Genomic DNA, 26,836 nt, shown 5'->3' with positions numbered 1-26,836 from the left:
TTAAATTTCTAATAACTAAAATCTGGCACACTTTTAAATGAACATATGAACAAATGAACAACAGAATAATTGCATATAATGATGCTATACAAGATACAGAATATGATTACTGTTAAATTATAGACAGTTTTGCTGGATTTATTTAATCTGAGGACAATATTTGTTATTAATAAGGCCACTTTAGTAGGCAAGTGATTAATGTTACAGTGGATATTGCTTTCAGTAAAATGTTGTAGTGCTGTGAACTCATTTTCTGCATTGTTAAAGTATTGGTATGTAAATTGTGTTGACTAGTTCAATACTGTACTCTAAAACCTTCAGGTTTTATTTCACAATGTTTCAGCTAATAAAACAGCAACCCTGGAAGATAGATATGGTAATTATGACTGCATCCCTTTTATACTACTAGTGTCTTGTAGGCTGTTTGTACAGTGGACAGTTGTCCAACTGACTGGCAGGATTCCAGCTATTCTTGATGGTTTTGACTGTGAACAAAGGCCGTGTCAGCTTGGAAACATGATACAGTGGAAGTATGCATACATTCAGTCATATTGTTGCAGCGCTCGCATGTTTCCGCACTCTGTGTATACATGTAAATGAATAAGTAAATACATACAGATGTCCTTCTGGAGGATTCGTGATATTACTATAAATTAAAAATAAGATAGACCAGAAATAACTTTAAATGGAAATACAAGGTTGCCGCTCTTCCAAGTCATGGAGTTCAGTGTAAACTCTGAGCAGATAAGTTTAGAATGTCCAACTACTTCAGCAGCCAGAAACAGGCTCTGATACGTTAAATCAACCAGTAAATTATAGAGATTAATAGCTTTCTGAGGGGCAAGATTATCTGGAGGAAACCTATCAGTTTCAGCTCAAAGGCTGCTTGAACCTGTGACAGGACAGATTTTTTCACATTCTATTAAGCAAAATCTAATATTTGGTTGTAAGTGTGAGGACAGGAAGACAAAAAGACATCATGCAACCCTCTCAGTGCAGTTAGTTATATTTTTAAGCAAGATGTGGATGGTGTCTTCGGATCTGGCAGACTTTAGCAAAAGTTTATTGACTTTTTAATTGTTAAATAAACTTTAGCATTACTAATAAAGTTTTTGTTTAAACACAGCAGTTGAAAGATTAACGTTTGTTTGTTTTTTGTGTTGCTTTCCAGGTCGGGATGAAAAAGATGCAAAACCTCTCCCTCGCATTAATAAACACTCAGTTTTCTGGATTGTGGCATCCATAGCAGTGACATACTATGCCGACTTCCTTCAGGTCATCATGGGAAATGATGATATCAAAAGGTTTGTGTGTTTTTAGGTTGAAATGACACTGCAGTGCAGTGAAAGAAAACTAAATGTAAAGTATCCATCCATCCATCCATTCTCTGCCGCTTATCCGGGGTCGGGTCGCGGGGGCAGCAGCCTAAGCAGGGAAGCCCAGACTTCCCTCTCCCCAGCCACATTTGCCAACTCTGTGGGGGGATTCCGAGGCGTTCCCAGGCCAGCCAGAGATATAATCCCTCCAGCGTGTCCTGGGTCTTCCCCGGGTCTCCTCCCAGAGGGATGTGCCTGGAACACCTCACCAGGGAGGTCCAGGAGGCATCCTGACCAGATGCCCGAGCCACCTCAACTGGTTCCTCTCGATGCGGAGGAGCAGCGGCTCTACTCTGATCTCCTCCCGGATGACCGAGCTCCTCACCCTATCTCTAAGGGAGAGCCCGGCCACCCTGCGGAGGAAACTCATTTCAGCCGCCTGTATACAAGATCTGGTTCTTTCGGTCACGACCCACAGCTCATGACCATAGGTGAGGGTAGGAACGTAGATCGGCTGGTAAATCAAGAGCTTTGCCTTCTGGCTCAGCTCCTTCTTCACCTAGAAGTAAAATAATTATTGGAAAATATGGTATTATGAGTAAGTTAATGTGTTAATGCCAACCAGAAGGACAGAAAATTCCCTGCATCCTTTGAATGGAAGTATAACTTCATTGTTCTGTTGTAACTTGAGTGTGCAGTATTCATTTTCTACAAAAGCCTTTAAGGCTTTGTTGATTTGAAAGGTACATTGTCCCAGAGAAGGTTTTTGTCCTTAGAAAATATCATTCAGTGTATTTGATACCTGAAATTGGTATCAACACGCTGGAGGGATTACATCTCTCGGCTGGCCTGGGAACGCCTCGGGATCCCCCCCGCAGAGTTGGCAAATGTGGCTGGGGAGAGGGAAGTCTGGGCTTCCCTGCTTAGGCTGCTGCCCCCGCGACCCAACCCCGGATAAGCGGCAGAAGATGGATGGATGTATTTGATACGAAGCAACCACTGTTTGTGATGTTTTTTTCAGCTGGTGGTTTAACGTTGGTCTGGGATTACTTGGAATCTGCCTGTCTTTGGCAATGTTCTGCATTGTGTACCTGGAATGGTTCAAAGGCATCGAGCACTACGACCAAGAATACCCCGCCCTTCCTCCCATCACCACGGCAGCGTTTATTGCTGCGTCATGCAGGTAAAGCATGGGGGAAAAAAAGGAAGATTAACTGTATATGTTTTTAACTTCCTGTCATAAATGCCTTTTGATTATTACACAAAATGAAACAAAAATAGTAAAATATTTTTCCCATGCGTCCCATGTGCTTTTTTTCCTGGCTGGTTTTGCTCTCTTGTGTGGCTGCTGGTTGTCCGGGTCTTGTAGCCCTCTGTCTTCTTCAGATTACTGGGGAATGATCACACTCATCACTAAACACAATTCATTCCTTATCTTTTCCACTCATATCCACTGTGATCATACAGTTACTTTTTCATTCTTTACTTGCTGTTTTCATTCATGTTTCTGCTAGTTTTGTCTTCCTAGAGGGGCTCCTGACGATTCTTTGCTTTGTTTTCTGAACAGTGGTCGTCGGATGTTTTCCGTTTGGTTTTATAGACATGTAACAGTTGGTTGTTGGATTTCTCTCCCCCGTCTTCCTGTCGTTCCCCCTTCCCGTATTTCCTCCTGTCAGGTCCAGCATTAATTAGAGAATAATCCTCCAGTGTGTAGGGGAGCCTCATATCCACAAAGCTTCATTTCCTTCATATCCATTAAGCTTCTCTTGGCAAAGCACATATGTTTGGCACAACTCAGCAGCCAATCAGTCCGTCTGCTTGCTATGATTCTGGTCAGAACAAGGTAGAAAAAAAGATGCAACATATGAGGCACCAACATGTCAGTCCAACCATGTATCTGAACTAAATACATATGTTGCTGTTGTCAAAGGCAAGCGTAAACCAGCAGTAAGCATCACCTCATCATAAGGTCAAACAGCCAGTTTTTATGTGCAAAGAACACATGAGCTGCTTTTTCCTTGTTAATGAGAAACTTCATCTTTGGCAGGGTGGATCTGCGCAGGGTGCATTTTCACTTCCTCCATCAGCTATTGAATAAAACTATGCGTTAAATCTTGGATTAGCAAAAATGTCGAAGCAACTACTTTCTGCTTTGCGCTTTTCCACGTTGGACACACCCACCTGTCGAGAACAAGCTGCAAGATGTCCCCCAACTGCATCCACGCGAACAAAATGATGTCATTTTGTTCTTGTGATCTCGAGGACAAGGAAAAACTTGCTGCTCCTCATGTAGTCGCAGCACAAACTGGTCTCTGGCCCTGATGCTGCTGCCCCAGCAGAAGCTGCAAAGCTGATGGCATCTTCCACACCAGGCTTCTAGAAGACATGCAACATCTTGGTGCAGACACTGAATGATTTCAGCTTCTCTAAGAACTTGTCTGCTCCTCTTTGCTTGTTGATGCCTTCGTGTTGCTTTTTCAGTCCAGTCTGCTGTCCAGCTGAACTCCAGTACCGGTATTCCTCCACCTCCTCCCCCAGGATGGAAACTGTTGTGTTCTCTCCTGTTCCTCCTGAAGTCAACAATCATCTTTTGTTTTGTTCTTTACTTCATCTTTTTGTTGATTGTTTCTACATAAACCTACTGACCAGTTCTGTCCTTGGCCACCCCAGCAGAGTAATCAGAGTATTTCTGCAGATGACAGGACTCTGAGCTGTACAGTGTGAAAAGAAATGCTTAATGTTTCCTCCCTTGTGGTGCTCTACTGTTGCTGACTGCCATCTCAGACACACAACTTCTGTCCCACAAACTGTGGTCTGTTCGGTAGTCAGAAACCCAGGTGGTGGTGGTGGAAGTATCACCTGGACTCAATGGAGCTTCTTGCATAACACAGCAGCTGAATTGCAATAAAAGCACTTGAGAAATTGTAAAACATGATCCTCCTTGTGATGCCTGATCTGTTGAGGTGAGAGTGGGGTCTGAAGCCGGTAGCAGATCAGGGATCACCAAATCCGGTACTTGTGGGCTGGTGTCCTGCAGGTTTCGGATGTTTCCCTGATCCAGATGAATGGGTCATTAACAGACCTGTGCACAACTTCACATCAAGCTGTTGGAGATCTTTTTTTAATGGAATGAGGTGTGTTGCAGCAGGAAAACAGTCATTACCTGGATAACCCCGGCCCTGGAGGACCAGAGTTGCTGATCAACCCAAACCCCGTTACGACAAGCAAACTGTAGTCGCTGCTCAAACTGTTAACCTGTTTTAGTGTAGTTCAATGCAACATGAATAAGTGTCAGTTATTAAATACATTTACTGCATTTAGGCCTAGAGGGACCTTGTTAGAGCCCAGGAACTTTTAGGGGGGTCCTATCCATGATGTCTTACAGGAACCAGGCAATGGGTGGATATTTCTTTCCTAACAGCAGCTGTGGTTTGCATTAATACTTCTGAGACATGCTCATGTTTTCCTCTTTGTGACTCTTGTGTCATGTTTAACCTCATCCCTGGTTTGTATGACTGTAGAGTTAACTCATAAGGTTATGAAGGGATTTTAATAAGATTTTGTAGAAATATCAGAAGTGTAATAAGGAATGAGTTATTCGATTTTGGGTTGATCCGGATCACTACTTAGATCCAGGAATTTTTTAAAAGATGCTTTATTGTGGGGTGATGGGAATAATTCTGCCATTAGAGCTTAGAAGTAAAAATATTACCTGTAATCATCATCCAGAAAGAAATTAAATGACTTAGCAGAGATCTGCTGTTTGAGTGCTTCTGGTTTATTGATTAATGCCTTTTTACTGTGTTTCTCTTGCAGCTTCAACATTGCACTTTGGCCAGTGTGGTCCTTCTTCACTCCTCTGATCCTCTTCACACAGTTCATGGGTGTGGTGATGTTCATTTCTTTGCTTGGATGACTGGATCAGGTGGGGTTGATACTGCCTTCATGTTTGTATTTATTTGTAAATCTTGTGGTATTCAGTGTAAATCATGCAAAATGATCATTCTTTAAAAAAAAAAAAACCAAATGATTATATTTGACCTTGAAACATCATAGAAGGTGGGCTGAGCACATTTATTGTGTTGTTGATTGCTTTCCATGATAGGTTACATAATTTATTAATACATTTATTTTTTTCAACCATTACAAGCTGATGGCAGATTAATTATCAACCTGATCAGGCAAATCTCATGACAGCTTTAGCTGATGAAGCAATCAGATTCAGGCCACGTTTCAGGTATCAGTGTAGCTCATTTCTGATTTGTTTACTGAAAAATAGGAAATGTGATTAGAAACAAAAGTACATATTAAGAAATAAGCACTTCAGGAAACCTTCAGCCTTTCACTTTTAATTTAATTTTTAATAAGTTTTTTTTAAGTAAAATGAAGATCCTTCGTATTTGTATCGATTCACTTTGCTGTATGTGATTTTGTTTTTAACCATAAAATGATCTGAATAATAAATCAGTGTTAAATAATCCCATTTATTGTCTTGTTTGCAGCTGCAGAATTTGTCCCATCAGCTACAATGTTTTCCTGAATGTCTGCTCTAAAAGAGGACACATGGAAAAATGACAAAGTAAAGTGGGATTTGCTGTTTTCTCAGCGAGCAGCAGCACAAGCGAAGTCTGCTGGTCTGACGGTGAAAACACTGGACCCGTTCACTACTGGAGGACTGGATTGGGGGCAGGTCAGCGGTCTAGGATTACTGTAATAGTATGCTGAATCGAATGTTCTGCTTGTATTGTTTTCCATTTTAGAGTGTTTTTTTTTTTTTTTTTTTTTTTAACCCCCCAAAGAAAGAAAGAGAATATTCTATTTGGTGCCTCCTGATGTGATCACATCGCCCCGCCCAAAGAGCCCTTTCTGTTCCCTTGTCCTGGTACAGTTACAGAGTAGTCTCGTGTAGTCCTCCCTGACCTGTTTTACCAACGTTCTTTGACGTCATCTTTCCATGCGTGTCGTACGGAGCCAGACAAGAGGTGAGGCCGTCCACACGGCGGCCTTTTTCCTCGGGAAATGACTCACTAAACCTTCCATTTGTATCGGAGAGGCTAATCTACACTCAGTTACTTCTAACGTTGTGGATGTTCTGACATGTTCTTGCAATTCTTTTGACTTGTATGAAGTTGTTTAAGTACAAGAAGATAAAAACTGCTTTTATTTTAACAGTGGCTGAAAATGAAAAAAAAAAAAATGTTAGTTTCCACTTTTTTCTACACTTTGCATGTTTTTATGATTTAACTCTTGTTACCAGTTTCAGTCATTGTTGCTGACTGTGAGGATGTCTGCCTCTACTTTTCACATGGCAACGTTTCTTTAAAAATAAATAAAAAAAAAACTCAGAAAATTATTGTTTTTCCTTCTTTTTCACATTATCCTTCCCAAACCATGTTTGTTTTAAAGCGTCGTCTTTTCTTGTACTGCGGATCTTAACTTTGAAGAGTTCTGATGGGGGGATACAAGTCAGCAGAAAAGAGGAAAGAAGACTTTATTCTCCCATTTTCATAAGATTTAGTGACCTTAAAACATTAGAAATCAGACACTTAGCAAAAGTTAAACTGAACGCAGTGACCCAGGAAGACACCCGTTTATGTCCAGCAAAAACAGATGATAAACATTTTTCCTGTTGAGTTAAAGTACTTCTTCAGAACTGATAGATACTTCTTGCCTCTTAAAGAAAAACTATAATCTTCTACAGTGTGCATTAACTACACATTAATAAATTATACTAAGTTAAACAAAAAAATCTGAAAATGATCATATAATTACAGAATAAAATGGTAAAGTAACACGAATAATGTAATAAAACCATGCATAAAAACCTGCATTAAAGCAATAAAATAACCAAACCAAACCTCATCAGCAACAGTAGCATCATTGTCATGACATCTGATAGGCTGCCATGATCATATGACACAGAAGGAAAACACTCGCTGAGCTTTGCTGTGATTTTATTGCCTTCATATTTTAACTTTCACACTAACAAAAAGACAAGAGGAAAATGGTTCTGTGTTTTCTTTTTCTGTTTGTTTTGGATAAGAATAAACAGAATAAATGTTTTTTAGCAAATGGTTGAGATGTACAGATGTGAGATTAGTACACAGTTTGGGTTTTACATTCCAATGCTAATTGATAGAGATGCTCAAGCAGGTTTATTTCCACAATTTTAAAAGAAATGAATTAAAGTCACTTTAAATTTTCTACGGTGTGTTATTTTACAGTATATGTAATATTCTCTGGAAGTTTTATTCTTGTGTGAATTCTTTAGGAATTGTTATTCATTGCTTTGAGAAAAAGTTCCACATTGTTGCAGTCATAAATCTATTACAATTCATTTTTTATTTATGAAAAATGTGTCTGTATGTGTCTTTGTTCTTTTGGGCAAACTAAAAATATAAATACAAGGTGGGCTGATGCAATCGTGAATTTTCTAGCTTATCAATTATGAAAGAATTGTGTGTAATCACGTGATTAAGTCATCTAATACAGTGGTCAGTGTTAATTCTGATGCCAACTGGTGTGCATTTTTTTTCAAATACATACAGATGTAGTTTGGTAATTTCAGTTAGTTATACCACTCTGTTACAGGCGCCACCATAGCTGCGTGTCATGATGTTCTCGACTTCACAATGTGCATTGAAACTGTATGATGCACAGGCCTGCATTGATTAATCTTTACACATTTGTGTGAACAATAAGTTGCTCATTTACCCTTTGAGCTTTTGCTTTAGGTACTGATTAGTTAATGGTAAAGTCAAGACACTTATCTTCCTAATGAATGCAAAAGCATTTCAAATGCAGGTTATAATAAAATCTTTAGTGAATGCTACCATTATTAGTTTTTGTAATTTTGGATGATATAGTGCCTTGTAGTAATTGTGATAGTTTAAGATCTGAGGATTGTTGTGATTACTGGGGTGGGTTTATAGAAACTGTTCTTTTTGAATTTATTAAGTTTTTCAGTTCTTTGGTCAGATGTTTTGTTTCTATTTTTGTTTTAATATTTGTCATTATATTCAAATATACTTTCTAAAATCTAAATTTAAAAAGAAAAAAATCTAATATGAGGAAGCGACTGCATATTTCCTCTGGCATATTTTTCTATCAACTTGCAGCTGCACACAAAATATTTAGTTCTGACTTGTGCAGTTGCCCTTAAATGTGTTTTTGGTAGATTCTTTTCTTTCCTAAAATGAGCTCTAAAGTCGTGTTTCACTTATTTAAAACACTTTTTCTTCTTCTTTACCTTGACCTCAAATGTGAAAATAAATATCTTGTAAAAGATGAATATGACTATAAAATCTTAACCATGAAAACTTTTTCTGCGTTTCCCTGTGAGTAAGACACTGCCTATTGCATTGGAATAAGCAGGTATTTACCATGAAAAGATTGTTGCTGTTGTCCTCATCATTTCATACATTAATGATCTCTAGTTTACTTCGATTAGACACAAATAGATGCATTAATTGAAATGAAAAGGGAGAAAATCAAACAAAAACCTTCAGCTGCAGCTTCATAAATCATTTACAGCTTTGACCTGAAACCACAAGGAAATCCACTCAGCAGTGTTGTTTTTGTTGACCTGTTCTGTGGATGTTCCTGTCGCACAATCTGCATAAGCTTCCAAATTCAATCAAACTATTTACACTTGATCAATCAGCCATTAGAGCGCGCGGATGAGTGGACCTTCTCAGTTATCGCGCTGATTATCAGTGATTAACGAGTCAATGGTCGGACGGAAGTTAAATGAGAGAGTTAACTTCATCATCTTCCCAGCCCTCGTGATGTTTCTGCGGAGGATTGGCTGTTTGGACCTCTCATCACCAAGGAAGACAAACAAGGCGTTCGTGAACGTCAGAACACCTTTGACGCACGCGCCTATCGCCTTATTCTGCTGAGCCAGATGCTCATTTGAATAGAAATGCTGCAGACTTGAAAAGTTGTATTGTTTGAACAAGTATATTGACTGAAGTGGATATTAAATAAGAGGACAGGAGCTACCTGATAAAGTTATCAACCAGGGCAGATAAAGTGGAAGGAGGTCAGCACGTGACGTGTACACAAAGGCGCGTTTACACACACACACACACACACACACACACACACACACACACACACACACACACACACACACACACACACACACACATATATATATATATATATATATATATATATATATATATATATACATATATATATATATATATATATATATATATACACACACACATACATATATATATATATATATATATATATATATATATATATATATATATATATATATATATATATATATATATATATATATATATATATATATATATATATATATATATATATATATATATAACACAAAGGATAAGACCCTGCTGTATATATTTATGAAGCTCGCGTCAATAACTTCATTAATATTTCACAAGGAGCCCTCCAAAAAACTTTTCATACGGGCTTCCAATGATTGAATTTAAATGATTGCATATCTTATACAGTAGAACAGTAAGGACACTCCTCCCTTTGTGATTGATTGCGCGCATCCTCCCATCATGTGTCATCTTTAAGGGTCTGTGCTGTGGTGGTCTACATGATCTTCTTAGTGAGCATCCCCTCACTAAAGCGTAAAACCCAAAAATGATTTAGATATTTATTCTTTATCTGGGGAGCAAACAGGCCTGCCATCAGGGAAACACGTGAGGATTGGAGTTGGTTGCGCTTGGATTAGAAGAACTGCCACAGCAGATCAGATGTCTGCTGCTTGGAAAAAAAAAATCCCAGAGCTGTGGAAATGCCGTCTTCTCTTTCATCTTATCCAGAAAATCTGCGCTTTACACCCGAGAGCCGGCTTGAAGGGATTTTAACAAACTTGGGAACAATGTCTGGAAGAGTTTGGTGAAGTTTTTTCCTCTGTTATTGTGGATATCTTTGCGCTTAGACTTTTTTTTTCTGAAGCTACTGAATGGTTGGCAGCTCATCTAATTTCTCTGTAACATATGTGGGTCTCATAGGACGGAGGTCCGGGATCACCCATGAGTGAAACGCGATCTCGTTTTATGTGACTCAGCGAGCTTATTAGAGGCACAGATATTTCAGTTTCAGGGATAGGCCCACAAGGTGACATTGGCATCTATCAAGCCCATCCACGGCGAGGCTGGACATTGAAGCTGTGCGTAACCACTGAGCCGGACCTTAAAGATTGAATTCATGTTTGGCACCCTACCTGTCCTCTGAATCAGGACCTTGTGCGAGCGGGTTCCTCACCTGGCCTCCCTCAGATGCACTTATAACGCACAGCGTTGACTTTTCCCTGCAGCACTGTCATTATTGCCAAAAAACCGAAAGGACTCAGAATGGTGGAACGCGGCGGCCTGGATATTACCTGCCTGAACAAGTATTGCCATAGTTCCTCATCTTCGTCTAGTTCCGAACAAGACAAGAAAATTTTCACCAAGTTAAAACTGAATTTGTCGGCGGACTATCCGAGGAAGAACGCAGAGTTCCTTAGCGGGCAGTACGGGACCAATCTGCTGCTGATCGGAGTGGCCCTCATGCTGGCCATTGCGCACCAAGACCCGTCGGTGGAGGAAAAACACCTGCTGTCCTTCGCCACCTGCCTCATGATCCTTCAGCTGATCTGGATGATGTGGTACATCCTGGTGCGACACAGACAGAAGAACACACGAACTGAGAGAGATGTCAATGCCACCACATGCTGGATAAGAGGTGAGACCACCAGAACCACCATGTGGATAGAACTTTGGTTTGCTTTAGCTGTTTACCACCGTGATCATTCTCAACAGAGTGACATCTATGCAGAAACCATTTATTTATTTGCTAAAATGATATGAATCACTCTTCAAATCTCTGATTTTTTCTTGGGTAGGTGGTTTGACTCTCCTGGCAATCCTCTCTCTGATCATGGACGCCTTCCGACTCGGGTATTATGTTGGCTTTAGGTCCTGCCTGTCAGCTGTGCTCGCAGTGTATCCTGTCATCCATGCAACTCACACCATAGCACAGGTAAGTTTACAGACCCAGCTTAATCTCAATAAAGTGATAATCTTTCATCAGCGTTAGAAAGTGGAGTCTTTATTATCTGTGTACCACTGAGAAACTTTGGATAATGTGCTCTTTGTTGCAGCAACAATATAATCCTGTCATTGTGCATGTTGTTTGAGTGTAACTTCATATGTCCAGGGAAAACTTACAGGCAGAAGGACTTAAACAAGCAGGTGAAGGGTAATTAGTGTGTGTAATTGGTATGAAATGTGTTTTATTTCTGATACATCTAGAATTTTCTGAATGATTCAGTATTCTGACTCATGTTTACTCCTGTTTAGGTGCATTTTCTCTGGTTTCACATCAAGGATGTCATCAAGAGCTTAGAAATATTTGAGAGGTACGTGAAATTGGTAAGATTATAATTTAACAAGACTATGTTGATTAAAGGATGTGTGGGAAATGTGTACGTAAGTATGACAAGATGAATCCTCATTGTAAGTGTTTATTTGCTTAGATTTGGAGTCATCCATGCAGTCTTTACCAACCTCCTCTTGTGGTGCAACGGCGTGATGACAGAGGCTGAGCACTTCACCAACAAATATATTAGAAGACTCTCTGCCTTGGGATATGAAAACCTCACCATAGGTAAGGGCCAAGGGGTTGAGTGTTAGCTTGTACCTTGAAGAAAGGTACAATGGTCCACTTGAGAGCTCACTTCTATGGATGAAAGAAAAATGAAAGAGAGTAGGGTTTGCGAGGGGAAGGAGGTTAACTCAGCCACCCAGTGGGTCTTGTTTGTGTCGAGTGTCTCTCTATTGGGTTTCACAAGAAACAGATTTACCAGCGGTGGGACCCCCTCCCCTCCCCTTCAACTACTACCACCCTCCTTGGCAACCCCCCGCTTGACCCTTAGACGTCTTTGTCTCTGGGCTGCTCAGTCCCAAGGGTGCAGCAATTACAGTAACTGATACATCTAAGCCTGAGGTTGGGGGGGTTCGGCTGCTCCTCCTCATATCCGGTTGACTGTGAGGGTGGCTGCACCCTGACTGTTGCTCCCCTTTTAATTAAAAGATGCAGTCGTGTGGTGGTGGCCTTGTAGGGGTTGAAGGGTATGGAGGAGGGTAGGTGAAAGGAAGGGGGTACACAGCGGGGCTTGTTGAAATGTGTCCCAGTGTGCACATACTTTTCCAGAGTATTGTGGGGGCTTTACAAGGTGTGAGTAAGCATAAAGCTTCAATTTACGCTGTGCAGGTGTGTACAGCTAATGGGGGAATAAAATATGACGAACCAAAACTAAAGGAGTATTATGGAAATTATTCAATACTTCATATTGCAGCTATTATATTCTCTAAAAAGCAAAATAAAAATAAAGGTAAAAGTCTTTCTTTCTTTTTTGGGAAGCCACAATAAAAAATATTGTGAGAAATGGCAGAAGCATCTAGTTGTTTTCAGGCCTAAAGAGTGACAAAGCCATGCCAAAAATTTTAATCATTAAATATACATGTATATGTTTTGGTATCAACTTGTGATTAAATTATAATAAGTCACCATTTCACCATTGTTACTATAAATGACAAAACAAGGACATTCATTCTGATTAAAATGTATTTATGTGCTGTTGTTGCAGCTGGAAGTGGAAAATATTTCCAATGTTTACTAACATGAGGAATATAAAAACATAAAGGTTGTGAAAAAAGTTAAGCAACACAAGCTTGTTTTCATGTCCTCGGTTGTTTCTGAGGTGGAGGATCATTTCAACATTTATTGGAAATGGATTATATGAAACAAAATGTCCAGACATAAAGCAAGTTTTTAAAACTGTTACCACTTAACTGACTACAAACTCACTCAAAAAGAGAAGATTTGAAAATTCAAAGCAAGAAACAAAAAATAATTTAGAATTTGAGAGAATTTTCTAAGTTGTTAATTGTCGCTTTAAATAAAAAAACTGACTAAAGGGTCTGAAATGTAGGGTCTACATGTAGCGGGACAGTTACTAAGTTAATGCAAAGTGATACCGTGTGCCTCAGTGTAATCAGTGTACAAGAAAATTGTGCAGTGACAAATGTTCTGGGATCAAATGATTTAAACAATTTTAATGCGTTATTTTTTCTGTAATTGTTAAGAGTGGGGAATCTAATCCAAAAAATAAAAAATAGGGATTTTTTGCTTCACAATTTGATTATGGATATTTTATTAAAAAGTCAATTTTTTTCAAATAAATAATTTTTATTAATCTTTTTACTTGTGTTCTTGGGCAGCAGAATGATGGTCTGGCTACTGTGTTGTTTTTTCCTCACTGAAATTCACAAAAATGACGAGCAGAAAAAGTTTTGTTCATGCTGCGATTTAAATCGTATCGGCCCGAATAATTTCTCAGTTCCTTCCAGCTTATGGAAGAATGAAGTTATCTGGGAAATTAGCACCTTTTGTTACTTACATGTAATGATCATTAATCAAAATACTGTTTAATCAGATTCTGAATCGATTCTTCAACCAGGAATCGAATCGTGGTCCCTAGTGATTTATATATGTATATATATATATATATATATATATATATATATATATATATATATATATATATATATATATATATATACATACATACACACACTACTCACAAAAAGTTAGGGATATTCAGCTTTTGGGTGAAATTTCACAACAAGCCTAAAATGCATTCAAACCTGTACAGGTGAACTTAATGTGATCTTCTCTAAGCTTTTAAATGCACATGTCCAACTGTTAAATGTTTCAATAAATTTTGCACAAGTTGCTGTTCTCTAACAAGGAGCTTAACGGCAAAAATCACGGCAGGTGTGTGATCCTTGAATTGACCAATAAATGTCCTGGTTCAATTAGAGCTGGTGTTTAAACAGTTGTCCTCATCATGCTGTTCACATTTTGACATCATGAGACCAAGACGACACCTAACAATGGAACAACAGTCCCTTGCCATTGCGATGCTTCAAACAGGACGTTCTCAGACAGAAGTGGCCACTGAGCTTGGAGTGTCACAGAGTGTCATCAGCAGGTTGCAACAGAGATATGGAGAGACTGGAAGAGTCACAGAAAGGCCTAGAAGTGGACGTCCTTTGGCCACATCCCGTGCTGATGACCGCTACATTGTGAACACTGCCCTGAGAAACCGGATGATGAATGCCACTCAACTCCAGGCACGTTTAAGAGAGGTGAGAGGCACCCAAGTGTCACGTCAGACCATTCCAAACCGTTTCCATCAGCGTGGTCTGCGTGCTAGACGACCTGCACGGGTACCTGACCACACCACCAGGCACAGGCATCATCGTCTTGCATGGGCCAGGGAGCATTTACGCTGGACGAGGAACCAGTGGGCCTCAGTGCTGTTCTCTGATGAAAGTCGATTCACACTGAGCAGAAATGATGGCCGGCAACGATGTTGGAGACGTCAGGGAGAGCGCTGTGCATCAGCCACTGTTGCAACAGGCCAGCTTTTGGTGGTGGCGGTGTTACAGTGTGGGCAGGAGTGTCCACTTGGTACAGAACTGCCCTACACTTTGTGAATGCTACAGTGACAAGCCCATACTACCTGAATAACATCATTAATCCAGTGATTGTGCCCCTACATGAACAGCACAGGCCTAATTTCATCTTCATGGACGACAATGCTCCTGCTCATCGAGGCCGCATCATCAGGGAACGGCTGTTGGAGACTGGTGGACCTCAAATGGAATGACCTGCACTCTCTCCAGACCTGAATCCCATTGAAAACCTGTGGGATCAGCTGAGCCGTCGTGTAGAGGCTCGAAACCCTGCACCCCAGAACCTCAATGACCTGAGGGCCGCCCTTCAAGAAGAGTGGGATGCCATGCCTCAGCAGGCAATAAGTTGCCTTGTGAACAGCATGAGACGTCGTTGTCAAGCTGTAATTGATGCTCAAGGGCACATGACGAGATATTGAGACGTTCAAATTTTTTGTTGTGGTGTAACTACCATTGTTGTTACCTTTTGTGTTGAATGAATTTTTTGAGATGAGGAAATCAGTAGTGCATCTTTCTACTTAAATGTCTTACTTTTATGATATTATATCACTGTAGCATGAACATGTTGCATTTTCCATAAATTTCGCCTGAAAGCCAAATATCCCTAACTTTTTGTGAGTAGTGTATATATATATATATATATATATATATATATATATATATATATATATATATATATATATATATATGTATGTGTGTGTGTGTGTGTGTGTGTGTATACACATATTTATATGTATTTATACTTATGATGGAAAATTATAAAATGTGCAAGATGTTAAGAAAAAAAACCAACTTTATTGTCTGTTAGTGGTGACAGACAATGTTCCTCAAGAGGGTTCCACTTGTACAAAGTTCCACTTATTGCACAAAAAAAGTCCACTCTGCAAACACGGCTTAACAGACAAAGTGCAATTTCCCTTTCAGTGAGTTGCATATGGCTTTTGCACATAGGATGAATGATGTTTTATAGATGTTTAGTTTTGGGAATGGGGGGAGCGGTTCAGAAAGACCTTCTATCTTCTAGCAGCAGTTAGAAGGAGTGATGAAGAGGATGAGAAGGGTCTTCTGTGATCACGGTGGCCTTGCAGATGACAGAGCAGTTGTACAGTTCACTGAGTGGAGAGTGGGATGGAAATCTCGTTGTCCTGGTTTGTTTTGTGGGAGGGTTTTGTTTTGTGCATGGTGGTGAGGGATTTGTATCCTGTGTGTGTTCCATACACTACTGTTTTTTCTTATTTTGTTATAGTTTAAACATTATGTGGCCTCTGGTGTCCTTTATTATTCAGTGGGTAGATGAGAAAGTGGGTCAGGAAGACGCTGAACCTGGGCTGGCTGCCTTTATGGGGCGGCTGCTATACCAGGTGAACTAAACACCAAACCCACAGGAGTGTTCCACAACAACAAAACAAACTAAATGTACCCACTGATACAAGTAAAGTAACCTGAACCAGTTTTTTTCCTCATCCTCCTGTCTGGTAAATGAAACATTTTTTCACTGTTTAGTAATCCAATTTGTTTTGTTTATTTGTGTTTTTCTAATTAGCTTATTTATCTGGGACAATTGAAAGAAAAACAGAGGTTATAAAGAACCACTAATGTTTGCATGTAGAGTATATAGAATCAAGCTAATTCACAACTCCTGTTCTTTTTAAATAAGAGAAAGATGCAAAAAAATGTAAAAACAGAGGAAAGTACACTTAACAAAATATATAAACACAACTACTTTCATCTGAAATCTTCTCAAGAAAACACAAAGATGCTCTCGAACTAACACCAAACTACAAAAAACCAAAAAAAAACAACCCCAAAACAAACAACAACAACAACAAAACTAACAGAAGATGACATAATTGCATCCATTATCATTAAAATTCAGAAAAACAGAAATGTTCTGCTTTGCCTCCAAACTAAGGTCAGAAGGCGGAGGTGAGGTGACTACTATCTACTTCCTCCCACCATCCAAAGACATGCATGTTAGTCTTGGTTACTCTAAATTGCCCCTAGGAATGAGTGTGAGCGTGAGTGGTTGTTCATCTGTCTGTGTGGCCCTGCGATGGACTGGCGAGCTGTCCAGGGTGTACCCTGCCTGTCGCCCAAAGCCAGCTGGGACAGGCTCCAGCTTCCCCGCGACCCTGAATTGGATTAAGGTTCAGAAAATGAATGAATGAATGATGTTTCAGGGTCGGCTCAGTACCAGAATATCCTGAATGAGCAAGTTATCCCATCTTCTCTGCACATTTCAAGATGGCAGTACCAGGATTTATGGGGCTCAGATTGTGAAAGAGTGGATTAGGGAACAGGAGACATCATTTTCACACATGGACTGGCCAGTAGGGATGTGAATCTAACAACAGCTCATGATTCAATTCGATTCGATTCGATTCAGAATTGATTCTCGATTCAAACAGGTTTTTGATTCATAATCATTACACTTAAGTAGCTAAAGGCGTTAATTTCCCAGATAACTTCATTCCTCTATAAGCTGGAAGGAACTGAGAAATTATTAGGGCCGATTCGGTTTAAATTACAAAATGTACAAACTTTTTCGCAATTTCAATTAGAAAAAAACAACACAGTAGCCAGACCATCATTCTTCTGCTATAATATCCTAGAATACAAGTAAAAATATCGATTAAAAAAAAAGACAAAAAAATGACAGTATAATATATTATTTTTATATATTTGGAAAAAATTGATTTTTTTCCAACACAAATACAACACAAATATCAATTTTAAAATTGCGAAGCAAAAAAATTCTGATTTTTAAATTATTTTTTTTTTAAATTTAATTTCTTATCTTTATTGGCCACCACAGAGTCCAGACCTGAACCCCATTCGAACTTTCAGGATGGTCTGGAGAAGGTTTTGCACAGTGGTCAGACTGGTGCAGGATCTTGGTGAAAACTAAATGCAACATGGATGGAAATAAATCATTGCAGAAGCATATCCAAACAATGACCTAAGGTGTTTCAACAAAGTATTAGAATGAGATCTTTATTTGGGTGGTGACTTTTTTATATATGTCCACTCTTGTAATTTTATACTTAGCTTTTCACACACTTCTTCATACATGTGTTGCCGTCTTGGAATGACTGTTTACGGTTTTTGGTTTGAGGTTTTTTAGTATCATCTGGTTTATATTCATCCTCAATGTTTTGGTGCATTTGAATAAGTTTCCACTTTTCTGGTCTTTTCTCTTAATTCTGGGTTTTCTCTGTATGGTTTAATTATAAACACACACTGATGCTATTTAAAAACTAATTATGAACTTTTATATAGAAAAACAAGTTAAATCTGGAAGTATTTTGTTTTAGGGATTATTTAAACTTTTATTGACTTGGACTTTCTTAAACAGGAAAATGTTGATTGATAATGTTAGATAAAAATGATTAAGTGTACTGCAAGTGGATTGTCTGCCATATTTATATGTGCTGTTCTAAATTACTGGACTTTTTTTTTATGATATCTGTTTAAGCATTACTTTTGAAGTTTGTTAACCTGAATAAAAACTGTTATATATGTCCTGTCAAATGAGAAAAATATAGCTAATTCTATGATTTTTTTTTTGCCATGCTTACATAACCTGCTGAGTTGCAAGGTGTTATTAATGTCTTTTGTGTGGACAGATCTTCATTTGTGAATAGACAACTAGTTAAAGCGGGTAAAGACAGGAATGGAAACAGTGGAAGTTTATATGGAAAAGGAGAAATTGGAAGGAGTTACATCATGTCCACAGACAATTACATTATAGCTTTAGAGAAGTCATAGGTTAAAAGAAGAAAATATTTCATTTAAATTTAAAGGTGGGCCTTTTGTTGATTACGATTAAAGTACAGAAAATTAAAGCATTAAAAAAAAAAAAAAAAAATTAAGGCATTCAATCGCGGAACGTTTGTCAGTGCCCATGTTGCCGGTACTCTGATTACACGGACGCACACAGTAGACCCGCTACTGACTTAGCAACATTGGCACTATATTTGGTAGAGTCCATTTTATGAAAAAGTCAACAAGTTTTGTAACATTTCTGGTGATAGGAGACTTTTGGAGGAGAGGAGACCCCCTCGTCCTCATGCAGCATCCCGCTTCCAGCTGCAGTCAGAGCAGGAGGCCTCTGCTGCAGGACCAGGAAAGGCCTCTGGCTAATCCTGTCCTGGCTTACAGTCAGATATTAATGCTTGTTAATTAGGAGTGTGGATGAAAACATTTATTCACTGTAACATGTTTTAGACACTGAAAACACTTTACTTATCCAGGGATATTCTCTTTTTCTTTCCATTTTAAAATTAAATGTATTTTTCTAGACATTAGAGCTTGAGTTTACAATATTGATAACTGTCGATTGGATTTAGACATCCACTAAAATCCATTTCAGTATAAGAAAAAGTTAGCCTGGTGAGCTAGACTCTCACTGTACCAGCGTAGAGTCTGGGGACTCACTCGCATCTACAGATTTCTAGGGCGGGACCAACAAGGGCGGAGTAAACCAATCAGAAAATTGGTGGGCGTGACGTCAGTAAAGCAGCAACCATAGACTGTATATAAAAAGATGGGCGGAGCCTCAGTGATGTTACCCGTAGGTTTCTAAAGAGCTGAATTGAAGTTCGATGGGCGGTTCCTACCATCACCATCTTGGCAGGGTCATGCATGTTGTCTCACCCGGAAAATACAAATATGGGCAAAGAGGTGGAGCTGAGAGGGGGCTGTGAGCGTCATGGTGGATGATTGACATCGAGCAAACTCTGAGCTTTCTGTAGCTAAGAGCTAACCGAGCTAACCCAGAGATAACAGGAACTAACCAGCTAACGGAGGTAAATAGGTTAAAGCTAAGTCACGTTGTTAATTGGCTAAAAACCGCGGTTGTTCTATGTTCTTCTTACTTGAAGCGGGAGATTGGGTACCTGTCAATCAAAAGGACACGCCCTTAAATCTGCCGAACTTCGAGATTAAATTACTTTTAAACGGGCGAGTTAGACAAAAATTCACTCCCCCCACAGTTATCATGAAGGTAAACCTGACCTATGAACTGAAACTGGATTTTTGAACCAGGCTGTAAACATGTTTATTTCTGCTGTGAAGTTGGTCTTTTTAACATGGGAGTCTATGGGGATTTTCTCTGTTTTACAGCCCCTAGTGGATGAAGGGGGAACTGCAGTTTTATACACTTCCACATAGGCTTCACTTTTAACCGCCGGAGGTTCCGTCCATCTTTCATATACGGTCTGTGGCCGCAGCCTACAATGTTCGGAAGTGTTCAGTAGAGTGAACGCAAGAGAAGAAAAGAAACATTGCGTGCAGTACAGAAGACATAACTGACCTGTATAATTTTTGCTGTAAAAATCTGTAACTCGGTATGGCTCTTTGAACCTAATCGTAAGTCAGAAACTAATATTTTGCAATGACTTGCAAGAAGAAACAAACTCCCCACTATGTCCATGCGTCATCTTGAATGTTTGGAAGAATACTTAGTTACACAAGGCAAGAGGCAAGCATCTCCTCAGATCAATCAATCAGAGCGGCAGGTTTGTTTAAAACCGATGCAAATCTCCGTGAAGGGGCGGGACTCCAGACTGAGTCGCTCTGTATTGAATATATAGAGCGCTCCAGTCTTGCGTGCCAGGCTGAGAAGAAGTTGCTTTTCAGGGTAAATGTTATGTGACTAATTGAGATTAATTAATTACAAACCTTGTAATTAATTAGATTTTTTTTTTTTTTTTTTAGATAAAATCAAATTCGACACCTAGTTTATTTACTCTTATATCTTGTGAAACCACTGAGCATGCAACACTGTCACAAGCAAACATCACTAGATATAAAACTTATTTTCATGTTTTCGGTTCCTCATGCTTCCCATCAGTGTAACGTCCAGATTGCTGGGTGGGATGTTTGTGTTATCTTCATAAAAAGAGTAGCAACATTAATTCTTAGCTGTAACTTTTATACAGGTTTTGTCATTAATTTGCACTTTTTTTTAAACTTGTTTTTCAGAGGACTTAAAACCACAATGCAACTGTTCCATAAACACATGCTCCATATTCTCCACCGGCCTTACCTATCTGTTCCCTTTCAACATTGAGTACCACATCTTCGTCTCTGCCTTGCTCTTCGTCATGTGGAAGAACATTGGACGCACCATTGACCTCTCTTCAAACAGAAAAAGTCTGGCTACTAAAACCCAAGGCTTAACGTTGGGCCCGATTCTGGGCCTACTCGCATTGACCTGCACGATTGGGATTCTGGTGGTCTACATCACCCGCGTAGAGGCTTCCCTTGAACTGCGTCAGGCAGCTATTTCCATGTTTTACATTTATGGCATTACCATGCTGGCGGTCATGTGCTTTGTTGGCGCTTTAGGTCTGCTCATATATCGAGCGAACCACATGCCATTTGACACATCCAAGAACCCTTCAAGACAACTGGACACAGAGATGCTGTTTGGATCCTCTCTGGGCTCCTGGTTCATGTCCTGGTGCAGCATCATAGCGGTGTTAAGCAGCCGCAGCAACCCTCCTCATCGCTGGACCAACCTGATATACTCAATGCTCATAGTGTTTGAGAAGTATATCCAGAACCTGTTCATCATCGAGTCCCTTTACCGGCAGCAAGAGGATGTTGAGAGGACCGACCCAGAGTTGCCAGCGGCTCCAGAAGTCTTCTCCGTGACTTCTACTCTCACTCCCCCCTTCAATGGCATCATCAATCAAGCTTATGAGACTCCAGACAGGGTGTGCACCTCCACGGAGCAGGATCAGCAGCAGAAAGAGGAGCAGGAGCAGGAGCAGGAGCAGGAGAAGAATGGACAAGTTTACGGATGTCAGCGGAAGCAATCTGAAGTGCCGCTGCCTGTTGGCAACCAGGCTGTAGAGCCCCTAAACATGAAGAGGCTGATCCTGAAGAACATTTCAGTTTTAATGTTAATGTGCAACATTTCGGTGAGTGAGTACATTTATTTCACCATGACTGCAAGTCGTGACGGTGGCGGCCAGCGAATAGATACGCAGTGTTTTTAGGATGTTAACTCAACATTTACTTGGAAAAAATGAAAATGTTCTTTTAGCTCAGATGATTGTTTTAGTTTTTTTTTTTCTTAACTTTGTTTTTTGGTCTTATCACTATATTCAGATTTTAAAAAATTCATGAATTGCTTACATTTATTCAAACGACAGATCTGTAATGGAAAACAAAACCTGCCAAAAATCAGACACGAGTCAGTACAGTTGTGCTCATATTTATTCATTAAAGAAGGAAAAAAACAGCTGCCTGTAAAATAAGCTGAAATTGACTAAAGTCATAATAAATAAATATTTTATGAAAATCATTACATTATTTTCTAATTCTGGTTCAATAGAAATATTTTTCTTAAAAAGCAAACAAATAAGATAATTTATTACATATTCCATCACTCATAAACTAATATTTAGTGGAACATTCCTTTAATGTTTCCGCTCCAGTCAGGTGTTTTCTGTTCCTCTCAGTCAGACTTCTGCACCTGTTGACAGGTATTTTGTCCCACTGTTCAACAGAAAAGTGCTTTAATTTGTCCAGGACCAATTTGTATGTTTGTTTGTTTTTCTTTCTTCAACTCAATTAAATGAGTTTAAAATTGCAAATTTTTAGTTATTGTTCCTTTTTTAAGTCTCCTGCTATTTGAGTGACTGTTGTAAATTCAGCCTTTTCTTTAATGAAAGGGGATGAAGACATATGAGCACAGCTGTAGCTACTAACCAACTCCTGGATAACATGAAGGAACTTTTAGTCATAAACAATCATGCATTATCAAAATGGAGCTAAGAAATGAAAGGTTTGGATAGTGTTTGCCAGAGAAATCTCATATGGAGCAAAAAAGTCAGTTTTGAATTTACATTTTAACTTAACAAGTCTAATTTCTTTCCTCTTTCAGCTGTGGATCCTCCCTGCTTTTGGCTGCAGGCCGCAGTACGACAACGGGCTGGAGCAGGAGACATTTGGTTTAACCACGTGGACCACAGTTCTCAATTTTGCCATTCCTTTGAACCTTTTCTACAGGATGCACTCAGTAGCCTCCCTCTTCGAGGTGTTCCGACGAGTCTGACAGAGAAGTGAAGGAGTGACACTGCCAGACAACATGCACAGGAACACTTGTCAGCACCAGCTTGCAAAAATGTCTCACAGTGCAAGTCAGCTGTTCAGGAGGCGGTCAGGGTCACTCTGCAGCAGACAAGGCAGCAAGCCATGGAGAAAATGTAGTTCCTCCAGATGGGGACACCTGAGGAAGACAAACCAATTAGCCTGCGTTCTTGAAAAATGATCCTGTGTAACAGGAAGCTTATTAGAGATGTGGTGAAATCCTTGTTTTCTTTTATTAAGAAGGATGTTTTATTCACATTACACGTTTGCTCGCTGGTGGATCGTGTACAAAATAGGCTTATATGCTTGATCTCAAATGCATATTTTGTACTGTTTCACATTAGTTAACTCGTATACTTCTGACTTGATTGCATTATGTGGAAATAACAGTGAAGCTACTGGAAATGTTTAGTCTCAGTAAAGTAATAGTACTGTAATTTAAAAAAAAATATATATTTTGTATTATTAGAGCCACAAGTGTACTGGTGTACCACTTGACCTGCATTTGATCCTAAATTGAAATCTGGATACTGTACATGGATAAAGTTCTTGTTTACTTGTTTTGGTACTTTAGTAGAATATTAGAACATTGTGCACTCTCAAACTCAATAGTTACAAGCTTATCAATATATCTTTACTAATCCTTTTAGTCAGATTTTAGCTCTCAGAAGAAGCTCCTGAATCAATCAGAAAGGAAACTGCTCTTGCTGATTTCCAGCTCTCCTGAGCTGATGGATTCCAGACAAAGCCTTTTCCCTTCTTGAAGCAGATATCATTTGATTCTCATATCTCAGCAATAACATGTATCAGGACAAGAACATCCATTTAGAAATGTGAAAAACAGACGTTGTTATAACAGCTAACTGACCAGAGACAGATGTTTACCCCTGGAGGACCAGAGATTTAAAAAAAAAAAAAAAAACAAAAAAAAACACACACATCACAGTCTGTGAGGAGACTTTGCACTGTACAATCTCATGTGAGATCTACACAGAATTTCAGTCAGGTGTTCAGCAAGTTCTCAGCCTGGTGCTATCTTCTCTCCGTGTTCTTTGTATGTGCCAAGTTGTGGGAAACAAAAAAACCTTTTTTCTTTTTAAAAAAAATAGTTTTTCCTTTTTTATGCAGATTGCAAAAATATTAGCTCATGTTTGTATACTATTCTGATGAAAATCACTCAGATATTATATGATTTTGTGGGTATTCGATTATAGTTTGCTGGTGAAAACACAAGTATATATTAGTAATGAAAGTATATTATGTGTCTACTGAAATAAAGAGTTTTTGTTCTCAAAACTCAACACCTGTCACATCTTCTCTGTTTTCCTTCATATGAAAACCCTGTTTCTAAAAGTAGGTAAGTTTGACAGAATTTAGGAAAAAAAACTTATGCTTGTAAATTGTCTCGTATTTATCAGACCCGGGAGCCAGAGAGATGATCTTCAATGTATCTATTGCTTCAGAGCTGTGTTGGGGTGGTGCAGATAAAGCCAAAATGTTCAGTGGATCAACCTGAACTGTGGGCTTCTCTTAGCCTTGGCTGCTGTTGGTGATATTTTAGTCTCGCTGAGAAAAAGAGAAATCGAAGCGGACTTTACTGGAGTGAAACTTGTGTTATATAATGAGGGTTGTGCAGTGCAACTTTTGTCTTCTTTAACCCAAAGCTTCTTTGCTATTTGTTGCTTCATCCGCTGTTATGAACTTGGATGCTGTGGTCCCTCCAGGCTTGGGTTTACTTTCAACCAATCAGCACGAATTAAATATAAACGTTATTTATGTTGAAAAAACGCCCAAAATGTTTCACTCTGCAGGAAAAGCATTTAGCATAACCCTTCAAACAATTATAGGTCGTGGTTTGCCACTTTGTAAGAAAGAAAGAAAGAAAAGAAAGGAAGAAAAAAAGAAAGAAATAATGAAAGAAAGAAAAAAGAAAAAATAAATAAATAAATAAATAAATAAATAAATAAAGAAGGATGGTTTCAGATTTCAGGGTTTCTTGCATTTGTGGCTGCGTCCCGACTTATTTTGGAGTGTGGTTTGTACTCCATGCTGTAGAGCCACCACACCACTGGATGGAGCCAGATATCTGCGCTTTCAGACGCGCTTCTTCCACCAAATCACCACCAAATGGCAGAGAAGTTTTCCGACAAATCAGCTTTCCTCACGCACGCCAAAATGAGGAAAAACGGCAAAGATGGCACAACAACTACTATTACTAATGCTGCTGCTACTACTACTACTACTACTACTACTACTACTAATAATAATAAAAGTATTTTTCTTCGACACTTGTAGAATGATTTAAAGCAGCTTTCCTCGTGGAAATGCGTCCATGTGCGACATACTTCTGTACATCTGCTGGTTCCAGTGACATCTGTAGCAACATCTGTACGTAAAGAAGTTTGCCTAAATTCTGTGTCGGGCACAGGGTGCCTTGTGACGTGATGTGATCCTGAGATTATGGGTCAAGCTACTCCAGAGAATTTGGCATGGGGCGTCGGGGGATTATTTAGACGTAGTGTCAGAACGATTTGACAGGCACGCAGACGTGTCTAAAAATAACTCTGACGTTTGAAAGCCGGAAACCACGCTGCTGCTGTTGCTGCCGCAGTCCTGCCACACGATGCAGCCAAGCTTCTGGCTTTACATGCCCGCTCAAAGTGTGAATGTGAGTCAGAGAACTCCGCAAAGTGGATGAATGTTGACCTCCAGTTGGAGGAGATTGTTAGAGAGCAAGCAGCTGCCTGCGCAAAGACTAGATTATTATTATGATTATGATTATTATTATTAATATTGATGCAAAGTTTTTTTTTTTTTTTTTTTTTTTTTTAAAGTGTTAATAAGAGATTAGCAGGGACATTTGTTTGGGTGAGGTTTGTTTTATTGTAAATTAGACTTTTTGTGCTTTCAATTGTAATAAATAACAATAATAAAAATAAATCAGACGAAGATAATATTATTAACTCTAAAAATATATCCAACTGCATTATTGTACTTCAAGAATAGATACACCACATGTAAGCAGATGCTCTTATTCAAAACAGTTTAAAAGTGAAAAACTAAGGAATAGACAGACAGACAGACAGACAGACAGACAGATAGATAGATAGATAGATAGATAGATAGACAGACAGATAGATAGATAGATAGATAAATGACTGAATGCAGGGTGCCGGAGGAGATCTACATTTCAGCACCATGGAGAGCTCTAGAAGCGAACTTCATGCTTCCAAAGGGAACATAAGTCAGTTACGGTCATATTAAAGGCTAAATTAACCCCCTGATTACGGGGACTGACTTGCTGTGTCTGCAGTCTTTGATGGACTATTTTAAATGTACTCAAAGTGCAGTCCACATGTTGGTTAATGCTGCGCTGTTAAGCTCCATGCAGCCTGTTTCCGGCCACTACGGTATGATCATGTAAAAGAATGGAAACCCCTGAGCTAAATGAACGCTCTAGGAATGATTTGGAACTTACAATAAGCTCACACCCTCTACTTCATTAAGGTTTCCTCTGTGCGTTGCTGTGCGTAACACCACGCACCTAGAAAACGTGATGGTGCATGCGCCCAACCCTGGTTGGGTTCGTGTGTGTTAGATTGTTGGGACTCCCTCCTCATCCTCAGCGCGCTCTGGACATCTTGGACGGAGGGATCCACAGAGGCAGCCAGGTCAGAGGACCGAACCGACACGGTTTCAACATGAGCTCGCCACTGCGTGCTGCGTTTCAGTCCCTCGGCGCATCTGGCACGTCGCTCGCTTCACTTTTAACGCGCTCGACCCTCTCCTCCATTCTGTTTTGCTCTCATCATGAAGCTGGCAGCCCGGCTGGTCAATGGGGACAATCCGGCGACTGGCTTATAACTAAGCCCGTCCCTGCACGCGGAGCAA

General features: G+C 39.5%; 2 protein-coding genes across 2 annotated transcripts in view; both read left to right on the top strand.

Annotated features, from left to right (window-relative positions):
- Positions 1-6,602, top strand: part of tmem128 (transmembrane protein 128) — a 7,200-nt gene extending 598 nt beyond the window's left edge. The window contains exons 2-5 of the mRNA XM_079242413.1: positions 1,172-1,304; positions 2,338-2,499; positions 5,133-5,241; positions 5,819-6,602. Of these exons, the coding sequence (XP_079098539.1) occupies positions 1,172-1,304; positions 2,338-2,499; positions 5,133-5,232 (395 nt within the window). The 3' untranslated portion in view covers positions 5,233-5,241; positions 5,819-6,602. The remainder of the gene's footprint in view (positions 1-1,171; positions 1,305-2,337; positions 2,500-5,132; positions 5,242-5,818) is intronic.
- A 4,067-nt stretch (positions 6,603-10,669) lies between these two features.
- otop1 (otopetrin 1) lies at positions 10,670-22,910 on the top strand (the record flags this gene model as incomplete). Its single annotated transcript, XM_079242473.1, has 6 exons — positions 10,670-11,042; positions 11,203-11,339; positions 11,660-11,718; positions 11,836-11,966; positions 20,828-21,771; positions 22,740-22,910. The coding sequence occupies 6 exons, from the start codon at positions 10,670-10,672 to the stop codon at positions 22,908-22,910; spliced, it is 1,815 nt and encodes a 604-aa protein (XP_079098599.1).
- Between the last annotated feature and the right edge of the window lie 3,926 nt (positions 22,911-26,836).

This window comes from Telmatherina bonti (genome assembly GCF_933228915.1).
Source record: "Telmatherina bonti genome assembly, chromosome: 6".
In the NCBI taxonomy this organism is placed as follows: Eukaryota; Metazoa; Chordata; class Actinopteri; order Atheriniformes; family Telmatherinidae; genus Telmatherina; species Telmatherina bonti.
Note: the sequence above shows the minus strand (reverse complement) of the source record. Positions and strands in the feature narration are given on the sequence as shown.